This window comes from Lynx canadensis, chromosome F1, assembly GCF_007474595.2.
Source record: "Lynx canadensis isolate LIC74 chromosome F1, mLynCan4.pri.v2, whole genome shotgun sequence".
Lineage (NCBI taxonomy): Eukaryota > Metazoa > Chordata > Mammalia > Carnivora > Felidae > Lynx > Lynx canadensis.
Window position 1 is genome coordinate 1,713,578 of NC_044319.2, and position 10,608 is coordinate 1,724,185.

A 10,608-nucleotide genomic window follows, 5' to 3' on the forward strand; every position below is an offset into this window, starting at 1 on the left:
CCGCGGGGAGGCGGGGAGGCGGGGCGGGGGCGCGGCGCCTGGGCAGCGGCGATAAGCGCGCGCTGGGCGGGCCCCGCTCCCCACCGCCCCGCCTCCCCGCGCCCCGGGGTCTCGAGTCCCCGCCGCCGCCGCGGGCTTCGGGGCGCAGGGCGGCCTGGAGGCCGAGATAATAAACAGCCGCCAGGACAACAGTACGTTCGCGTGCGGACGACGCGGATCAACCGTCCGCGGCCGCAGGTGCTTCGGGCCGAGACGCCGGCAGAGCGCTCCCAAGCGCTTGGGGCTGCGGCCGCCCCGAGGGCGCCCGACTTCTTTGTCCTGGCGGCGGCGGGCCGGGCCTGGGCCGCGGGCGGGGGGCGCAGGGACCGGGGGGAAGGGCGCAGGGACCGGGACACGCAAGGACTAGAGCGTGCGGGGACGGGGGCGGGGAGGGGGGGGGCACGGGGTCCCGGGCTCCTGTCCCGCGACGGCCGCGGGGGCGGAAGCGGGGGCTGGAGGTGCCAGGGACCAAAAACTCTTAGACGCTGAGCCTCCGCCCGCATCCCACGAGTCTGGTGTTAATTGGCGGCCACATCGCCAATCATTACGTTAACTCCGGATACGGTGTGGATCCTAAACCCTTTTTTCCTCCAAGTTATCATCATTGGTTAGTTGGTTTCCTTCCTTTGAGGTCGAGAATTTAAAGAAGTCCATTGAAGTTCCCCATTTTGCAGTGTGGTCTTAAAGTATTTCTTAACCCGACTACTAGGTTAACCTAACCTACCAGGTAAGTTTTAGTGAATTTCAGTTGTCAAAGCACTATCCGTTCAATTATAAGAAACAGGCATTTTCATGTATAGCCCAGATTCAGTCTCAAGAGTTTTCTTACCTAGAAGTTATAACAAAACATCCAGGTTTACTACTTAAAACAAAAAAAAATCTAGTAAGCTGGGCTTTCTCAGACATTCACGACCAGTGTGAAAGTTTTCATTAGAGCCTTTCCTGAAAACAAGCCCTGACCTCAAGTCGTGCACTGTCCTGGTTTTGCCCTGTGGAGGTCTGAGCTACAGAAATGCACACTGATTGCACTTCAAAGTCAGAAAACCTAATTTGGGGGCAGAGCCCTAGGCCTGGGTCGCCTTAACCTTTAAGGTAGGTAATGTTTGCAGCAAGTGACAGAAATGAAAACACTCTCAGGTATAAGGGCCCCTAAGATAGCTTCTATTCTTCATAGCCAAGTGGTGCTGTGCTGTTCTCTTTGCTACGTCCTACCCAGAACCAGGGTTTCACTGGGTTTCCCTTGAGGTACACATTTCCTGGATCATTACCGTTCATGAGATAAAGGATTCTCTTACACACACACACACACACACAGACACACACACACACACACTTCACTTTAAACGTCAGGTTCCTAAAGCTTCATAACAAAATGAAGCTAAAAGATCATAAGCCACCAGATTCAGCTTATAAATTATAAATCACCAAAAACATTTTTCAAAACAACTGATTTTGACCTCAGAGAAACTAGGCAACAGTTACTGTTTGTTTCTCGTTTAGTAGACTGGAGCATGTCGTGAAAAATCAGGCTTAGTATCTCAGCCGCTTTCTCGGTGAAGAAACGGTTAGTGTTCTCTTGTTTTTGCTTTCACAGAGACAACGTGTATACTTGGGAGTGGAGAATTTCTGGGGTTTGCTCTCCGAGAGATGCTTGTCAGCCACAACTGGCCAGATGTGGCTTCGTGGAACAGGCAACGAAGACCTCACTTACAGAGCCACGTCTTGGTGCTGCCGTCGTGAATGTAGCCGCGAGTGGCACAGCCCCCTTCCCCCGTTTGCAAGGAAGATGAGAAGTGGAGGGGCCGGGAACCCCACACCGGAAATAACAGGATCCTCCCTGCGGATCCCTCACCGCCCTTCTTCGGTCCTGCTTCCCAGAGGATCTGGGCTGTTAGGACTAACAATTCTCGTAGGAAGTAGGTCTAGGCTCCGTACCACGTGGTGTGAGGACGTCCAGTTGGACCCATCTGGTGCTGTTTTCGGGAACACGCTGCCACACCCTGGTTGCTGCAGAAAACTTTTCATCAGGTGGAAATCCCCCGGGGGCCACCTGATAGCACATTTCTACGGAGGTCTGATCTGAATCGTTTCTGTTCACGCCAAAGCGGACTTCATGGTGACCGTGAGGGAACAGCTATGTCCGTCTCGATACTGACCGTCTTCATTTTTATTTGAAACACATTCGTGTGTATCTGTAGCACTTCCCTGGTTTTTCTCAACGTCTCACTAGCACAAGGGGAGGCTTTGAATGAATTGATCCAAATACCACGCTCTCCTCAGCCTTAACGGAATCTCTTAATCCACGTAGTACGAATATGTGATTTTTTTTTTCTGCCCAAATACTCATGCTACATGCTCCTGAGAGCTGCTGGGTCACTACTCGAGCCGACTCTGCGACCTCCAGGTAACCCGTGTTGGCATCACACGCCATCCGTCTGAGAGAATCACACGGATTTTTAGTCATTTATGTCGGTGTGTGTTCTGAGTAAAATGCAACATACTACTGCGCTCCAAACAGGTTTTAGGTTGTACATTTAGGATGTTCGTGCTTCAAATAAAGTGAAGAAACTTAAAATAATTATGCAAATTTTATTTTAAACATTCATCTCGAGGGGCGCCTGGGTGGCGCAGTCGGTTAAGCGTCCGGCTTCAGCCAGGTCACGATCTCGCGGTCCGTGAGTTCGAGCCCCGCGTCGGGCTCTGGGCTGATGGCTCAGAGTCTGGAGCCTGTTTCCGATTCTGTGTCTCCCCCTCTCTCTGCCCCTCCCCCGTTCATGCTCTGTCTCTCTGTCCCAAAAATAAATAAACGTTGGAAAAAAAAAAAAAAAAAACATTCATCTCGAGGGGCACCCGGGGGGCTCAGTCGGTCGAGCGTCCGACTTCGGCTCAGGTCACGATCTCACGGTCCGTGAGTTTGAGCCCCGCGTCGGGCTCTGCACTGACAGCTCGGAGTCCGGAACCTGCTTCGGATTCTGTGTCTCCCTCTCTCTCTGCCCCTCCCCCGCTCATGCTCTGTCTCTCAATAATAAATAAACGTTAAAAAAATTTTAAACACTCATCTCGAATATTTTACATCATCGCCCTCAAGCGTGTTTTACGCAGATCTAATTGCACTGGATCGTGTACTCATAAGGATTACAGTGATCTTGCCCTGGTTACCTGAGTCTTTGTTCCAAGACAGGCCTTGGGAAGGACAGCCAGTCCTCCTGAGTCCAGAATCAGGGCATCAGAATGAAGAGTCCTGGAGGGAAGAATCAAAGGGTAGAGGCAAGGCCAAGTTCCTGGGCTCAGGGAGAGCAGTCTTGGGTGTTCTTTGGCCCCGAAATGTAGACAGAAAGCCCACGTACGAGCCGCTTTCTGAGCGGCCTGAGAAGCCTCCAGATCATGGAACAGTGGGGTCAGGTGGAGTGAAAGCTCCGTGTGCCTTGACGTTACCAGCCTCGAAGCTCAGAAGTCCCCAGGAGGGACAGAACGTCCTCTGGTCTGGCTTCTAGAGGCACACGTACAACGGACTCGAGTCATCCGTTTGTGTGATGGGGGAGACGCCCGTGACGGGGTGAGGGTGGTGACAGGTGTACGTGGGACGTGTCCTGGGAACACGACAGAGGAAGGTTTATGTTGGACCGTCCGGAATGATCTCACTTGTAAAGCACGAAAGTACAAGGTGCGAACTTCCCACGGCGTCAACCCACAGAGCAGCATCGGGACGGCACCGCCGAAAATGTCACATCTACAGACACGTAGCGTTCCCTTTTTAAAAATGCCCAGTCCTTTTTCCTTTTTAACTTCTGACCTTCTCCGTGCTCGTTCTCCGGGCCCCGGAGACCGCTGCCGTTGATCCGTAGGTTAAGCCAAGACTTAACCCCCGTGGTGACCGGAAGGAAGGACGCCCAGGGCGTCTGTCTCTGGGGCTCCTTCTGGGGCCAGGATAGGCTACCCGGGAACCCTGATGCTCAGCTTTTAAAGAAATGCCCTAGGCCTTGACCCCACTCTTCCTTCCCATGAGCCTATGGGGCAGTATATTCGCTTCTGGGCAGTCCTAGCGAGCTGACCACGGTTTCAACGGGATGCGGCTCCCTTTTCAACATTCCCAACCATAGGGTCAAATTAGGGGCTCCCGTTAATAACGAGTTTTCTGTATCGCATCCAAAAGGGCAGCATAACTTCCTGCCGGTTACTTTGGAGACACTTGGCTCGCTCACTACCCTACTCAGTAACACCTGGAAACACTAACAATTTTTTTGCTTCCTTTGTAACTAGCGTAAAATACACATCACATAACATTTATCATCATAACCATTCTTTTTAAATTTTTTATGCTTATTTATTTTTGAGAGAGAGAGAGACCGAGTGTGGCCAGGGGAGGGGCACAGAGAGGGAGACACAGAATCCGACGCAGGCTCCAGGCTCCGAGCCGTCGGCACAGAACCCGACGCGGGGCTCGAACTCACGGACCGCGAGATCATGACCTGAGCCGAAGTCGGCCGCTTAACCGACGGAGCCACCCAGGCGCCCCTATACTAAATTTTTCTAGGAACGGCCAATACTGTTTTCCACAGTGGCTGCTCTGTGACCTTCCCGCCAGCAGGGCACAAAGCTTCCGGTTTCTCCACATCCTCACCAACACCCGTTATTTTCTGGTTCTTCGGCTTTTTTGTTTTTAGCAGCCATCCTAATGGGTGAAAGGTGGTCCTCCCGGTGTTCTTTTTGTTTTTTCTTTTTCTTTTTCTACTTATTTATTTTTAATTTTTTTTTAATTTACATCCCAATTAGTTCGCATATCGTGCAACAATGATTTCAGGAGTAGATTCCTTAGTGCCCCTCCCCCATTTAGCCCACCTCCCCTCCCACAAAACCCCTCCCATGACCCTCGGTTTGTTCTCCATATTTAAGAGTCGCTTCTGTTTTGTCCCCCTCCCTGTTTTTATATGATTTTTGTTTCCCTTCCCTTATGTTCATCTGTTTTGTCTCTTAAAGTCCTCATATGAGTGAAGTCATAGGATTTTTGTCTTTCTCTGACTAATTTCACTTAGCATAATACCCTCCAGTTCCATCCACGTAGTTGCAAATGGTGAGATTTGCAAAATCATTCTTTTTGATTGCTGAGCAATACTCCATTGTCTATATATCCCACCTCTTCTTTCTCCATTCATCCATCGATGGACATTCGGGCTCTTTCCATACTTTGGCTCTTGTCGATAGGGCTGCTATAAACATGGGGGTGCATGTGTCCCTTCAAAACAGCATACCCGTATCCCTTGGATAAATACCCAGTAGTGCAATTGCTGGGTCGTAGGGTAGTTGTTCTCTTTTTAGCTTTTTGAGGAACCTCCATTCTGTTTTCCAGAGCGGCCGCACCAGCTCGCATTCCCAGGTCCTCCCAATGTTCTAATAAGATATTTGTGAACTAAGGATATCTTTATCACGTAGGCTGAGTCAACCACACAGGACACCGTTAGACAACGATCGCTCTAAGCCACTAACTGGTGTGCGTGTCGTGAGTTTTGTTTTTGTTTTTGTTTTTGTTTGCACAACGCAAGATGGCTGCCGAGAGAGCATAGCTCAAAATTCTGCTAACTCCTCGAGGCCAACGCCATGAGTGAGGAAAATGCTGGAGAACCCTTCCAGTTCCCACAGGAAAACGCGACTGGAGAGGAGCTGACGTATAAAACATTAACAAAAGTAAATCACCACAGAAGCACACCGTCGCCTCAAATCGCTTCATCTCAGTGTAGGTCAAGGTGAAGGAGGACGCGCCTCACGGGACTGTCCTCCGCAAAGCAAGAGAACGTTCCTCCGAGGGGGCCGTGTTCACAGATGCCGGCAAAGCCAGTAACCCACCTGGGGCTCCAAGGAGGACAGAGACGTGTCAGACGCTGTGGACGGCACCCAGCCTTGCAGGGCAGGTGCTGAGGTCACAAGAGTCCGATGCTACGTCTTCCCTTAAAACACAAACAGTTGGGGGCGCCTGGGTGGCTCAGTCGGTGAAGCGCCCGACTTCGGCTCGGGTCACCATCTCACGGTTCGTGGGTTCGAGCCCCGCGTCGGGCCCTGTGCCGACGGCTCGGAGCCCGGAGCCTGCTTCGGATTCTGTGTCTCCCTCTCTCCCTGCCCCTAACCCACTTGCGCTCTGTCTCTCTCTCAAAAATAAATAAACATTAAAAAATAATAACGAAAGCACGGAGACAGGATCCAGGGGCAGGAAGCACTGGGCTGTGCCGACTGACTGATCAGGGACCCTCAGGTTGGGAGGGGGTTAGAGACAGCGGAAGTCTCTAAGGACTTTGGAAACCAGGGGCTAGCTGCTGCTAGGATAAGGTCACTTATTACTGTTCAGTAAAACCTCGGTCATGAGACCCTTCAGGTGCACATCCGGGGACCATAAGCTCGGAAAGGATTGCTAGCATGTATCTGGGCGGCAGAGATAAAGGAAGTTTCCAGAGGAACGTGTAGGTGGTAAAGCAGACATACGGGACCCCGGACGTGGGGCTAACGTGAAGCTACGGCTGCCTCTTGCCCTGAGCAAAGCGTCGTCATCGAGGCAGCTGGGGCCCTGGAGGAGGGTCACTCTGTCTCAAGGACTGTCAGTGGGGTGTAGACAGTGAGGAAATTCACGTTTTTCTTCTGCCTTCGCTTCCCACATCACTACTGCTTGGGGGTACCCCGGAATCCCAAACTGTCCCCCTGAAGGGACTTGGTGAACTTATGGTCGCCAGGGGATGGCAGGAGGCCAGGGACGGCCTGGCAGAAAGCCCTCCCGTCGGCTGAGCCGGCAGTCCGCCCGGCACACGCAGCCGGGCCTCTGAGACCTCACCCACGGGCTGTCCTCAGAGGGTCCGCCGGAGGCCTCGGGCAGAGAGGGGAGGGCGCGGGGCGCGAGCCGGCTCGTCGTACTCAGACCCGGGGTCCCCTCGCCCACGTGGGAATGACCTTGCTTGTTCCGGCCACGGGCTCGGGAGGGCCTCGTGGTGAGTTTGGCTTTCTGTCGGTGAGACCGGAGTGGTTTTCAAATGTTGTGGCTCCGGCGGTCCGCGCGCCAAGTGTGACGAACCCCGGGTGACATCCCCGAGTGCCTCTACTGGCTCTGCTCCCGCGGCGGGGACGCTTCTGCTTCCGTTTCTCTCCCGCAGAGAGCGGTTTCCTGTCCACGCGGGGGGACACAGGGGCAGGAGGCGCCAGTGGACGGCCCTCGGGGGCGGCCTGCACTGCCATCTGCACCGCTCGGGAACCTTCCAGAACCTTGTTGTAGGGAGCACACGAAACCGAAAGCGAAGGGGCTGGAAAGTCTTTCCGCTGTTTGTTAGGCACCTGAAGAACTTCAGAGAGAACAACATGTGACCCCTTTGTTTTGTTTCAAGTTTTTAAACAGGAAGAACAAAACAAGGGCTTGACGCGCAAGAGAATCGCGGGGCTCTCCGGGGCCTGCAGGCACCCCCTTCCCCCCCGGGGCTCCCTCCAGGAGGGGGCCCGGAGCCTGGGAGCCCGGCCTGCACCTGCCCGCGGGCCCGGCCTCCGACGGCTGCGAGGGTCCGAGAGCCCAGCCCGGCGCCGACCCGGTGGCCTTTCGGGGACGCTCCGTGTGCTCTTTGTAAGCACCACAGAAGGTCAACTGGTGCAGAAGACGGGGAGCCGGGCCGGGGGGCGGCCCCGAGGTTGTCCGGGCCTCGGCCTGACCTCACTTCCTGGAGGGCAAGGTCGTTGCCGCCCGTGCACGTGAGCAGGAAGCGGGCAGGCCCCCCGTTGTGCCCGGAGGTTCGTGAAAGAAGAAACAGACGTGTCAGAACCTCTGTGGTTTGGTTAATGTCGCAACATGGAAACCGGGAAGCTGATCTTGGGGGCGCCGGGGGGCCACCTCGGCGGCTGGAGGCTCTGCCCTCCACGGGTCCTGGCGGCCAGCCAGGCGGGAACGCTTGGAAACGTGCCCAACATGTCATCGTGTGGTCAGAAAGGGTCAGAACAGAGTCTACCAGGATGATATTTTTTAAAAAATTAGCTTGATCGTCCCTAAAAACTAACAGCCCCTCCCTAACTTTGCCAGAGTCAGTGGGTGACAGGAGGTGGGGACGCGTTGACGCCCTTGGGTGGGGTCACAGGGCGTCCCAGCGGGCAGAGGCAACCTGCCTTTTTAAATTTTTATTTTTAACGTTTATTCATTTTTGAGAAACAGAGAGAGACAGAGCGTGAGCAGGGGAGGGGCAGAGAGAGAGGGAGACACAGAATCGGAAGCAGGTTCCAGGTTCTGAGCTGTCAGCCCAGAGCCCGATGCGGGACTTGAACCCACGAACCGTGAGATCGTGACCTGAGCTGAAGTCAGATGCCCAACCGACTGACCCCCCCCCCCCCGCGTGCCCCTAAACCTGCCTTTTTAAGGCTGTGAATGGGCTTGGCCTTGAAAGCCTGTCCGGCGTCAGCAAGCGCCACCAGGGGCTGCGAGCGCTAAGGCGCCGGCAGAAAGGGCCGCCCGCAGGCGGCCGGGAAACTGTCTTTGCTGGAAAACCTCGCGACGCGAGGCCAGTGCAGGGGGAGGCGCCAGGTAAGGGCAGAAGTGCAGAGGCTCCGTGTGACGAACCACCCTGTGACGGTCACACCCGAGGGGCCCCGACGCACAGGCGGGGTGCACCTCACTGGCTCCGGGGTTCGTGGAGAACACGACGCAGCAGGTGACGGAGACCCGAGGAGCCCAGGAGCGGCCGCGCCACACTCCGCACGTCACCTGCCACACGCTTCCCCCCGAGTTCTCGTTGTCCCAAAGGATTGGACGCCACCGGTGAAACTTCCGCGGGCACCCCCAGCTGACTGTGGTGCTCCTGTGTCCCTGGTGCCCCTGGCGGGCTGCGAACCCCTGTCCAGAGGGTGGCGCCCCGGGAGGGGGACTCAGAGGTACTTTGATTTTAATTAGCACCGGGGACTTAAATACCCAGGTCCGGGGCAGGAAGGTGGCCCGGGAAAGTCCCAGGCTGTCAGGGGCTGCGGGGCGCGGGTACCCAGCTGCCTGGGTGTGGCCGGAAGCCCCTCCCAGTTCGGCCGGCGTGGCTCCGCCCCGGGTCCCAGAACAAGGACACCTGCGTGCAGCCGCGCGGGGAAGCCACCGCTGCAAACGCGCACAGGCCCAGAGCGGCAGGAAGGCACCGGCGCTTTGCTCGGGGTGAAGGGAGCATCTGGGGGCAGGGGAACACGTCTGCAGGGACCCCGAGTCCCCAGACTTTGGGTCTCGGCGGAAGGGACCTCCTCGGGGGTCTCTGGGGAGAGCCAGACAGCGCCCCACGGCCCTTGCTGTCCCCCAGGGGCCCCCGCCCGGCTGATCGCAGCCACAGGCTCTCGGGGCGCTCTTGCCTCGGGAGGGCATCCTGCCAAGAAGCTCCTGGAGCCCCGGGAAAGGCCCCTTCCCAGGGGAGGGACTCATCCTGTAAATTAAAGGGCTCATTTCAAAGACACTTTTAATAATCCCAAGGGTTGTTGCCAGAAAGAAAATGATAGAGTTGGCACCCTGAGGGACGGCTCGCTGGGCCCGGTGCAGGAGCCCGCGCTGGGGGCTGTAGCCCTCAGGACGCTAGGGAAGGGGACGCGGGGCTCACGGATGGACCGCGGACAAACGTCCACTCGTGCAGGACAGGGTCTGCTGGGCACCCGTGGTGTGCAGGCCCGGGGCTGCCGCCTGGCCATGGCCTAGTGGGACAGACAGACGGGGCTGGCACCCGGACGGCCGTTTCCACGAGCGGCACCCCCTTGGAGATTTCCCTGCTGCGGCTTCGGAAGGACCTGGGGGGTGGGCTCCCTCCCTCCGTTTCTTTTTTCAACCGTTTTTAATGTTTATTTATTTTTTTTTAATTTTTTTTTTCAACATTTATTTATTTTTGGGACAGAGAGAGACAGAGCATGAACGGAGGAGGGGCAGAGAGAGAGGGAGACACAGCATCGGAAACAGGCTCCAGGCTCCGAGCCATCAGCCCAGAGGCCGACGCGGGGCTCGAACCCACGGACCGCGAGATCGTGACCTGGCTGAAGTCGGACGCTTAACCGACTGCGCCACCCGGGCGCCCCTTTAATGTTTATTTTTGAGAGAGAGAGAGAGGGAGGGAGAGAACGAGCGGGGGAGGGGCAGAGAGAGGGAGCCACAGAATCGGAGGCAGGCTCCAGGCGCCGAGCCGTCCGCACGGAGCCCGACGCGGGGCTCGAACCCACAAACGGTGAGATCGTGACCTGAGCCGAGGTCCAGGTCAGACGCTCAACGGGTTGAGCCCCCCAGGCGCCCCCCTCCCGTCTGATTTCAGCTCTCTCTCCAGCAGCTCAGCGGTTCGAGCCCGGGGACGCCTGGCCCCGCCCCCATCAACCCAGGTTACAAAGATCTCTCCTGGGAATGTTTTCTCCTGGGGACTGAGGCCAAAGAAAACGCTCCCCCCAAAGAAGAGGATGTCCTTACTCCTCCCTCCTGCCCCCACCCCTCCCCCACCCCTCCCCACCCTTCCCCTCCCTCCCTACCTCTCCCCACCCTACCCGTCCCCCCACCCTCCCCTTCCCCCCACCCCTCCCCACCTACCCCTCTCTCCCTCCCCCTCCCCCCTCCCCTCC

The 10,608-nt window shown here is 56.3% G+C and overlaps 1 protein-coding gene and 1 long non-coding RNA gene across 3 annotated transcripts; one reads left to right on the forward strand and one right to left on the reverse strand.

The window, feature by feature from the left end:
• Positions 1-89: 89 nt before the first annotated feature.
• On the forward strand, positions 90-2,614 carry LOC115505231. 2 transcript variants are annotated; one of them, XR_003965955.1, is made up of 3 exons: positions 90-195; positions 407-409; positions 1,634-2,614. It is a non-coding gene; the product is annotated as an uncharacterized LOC115505231 (long non-coding RNA). The 2 variants fall into 2 exon arrangements; XR_003965956.1 differs by lacking the exons at positions 90-195; positions 407-409 and adding an exon at positions 420-766.
• Positions 2,615-6,319: 3,705 nt separating this feature from the next.
• On the reverse strand, positions 6,320-8,225 carry LOC115504698. The gene is made up of 2 exons (XM_030301754.1): positions 7,533-8,225; positions 6,320-7,355 (listed from the first exon to the last, which is right to left on the reverse strand). Exons 1-2 carry the CDS (start codon positions 7,971-7,973, stop codon positions 6,867-6,869), a joined length of 930 nt encoding a protein of 309 aa, XP_030157614.1. The 5' UTR covers positions 7,974-8,225; the 3' UTR covers positions 6,320-6,866.
• Between the last annotated feature and the right edge of the window lie 2,383 nt (positions 8,226-10,608).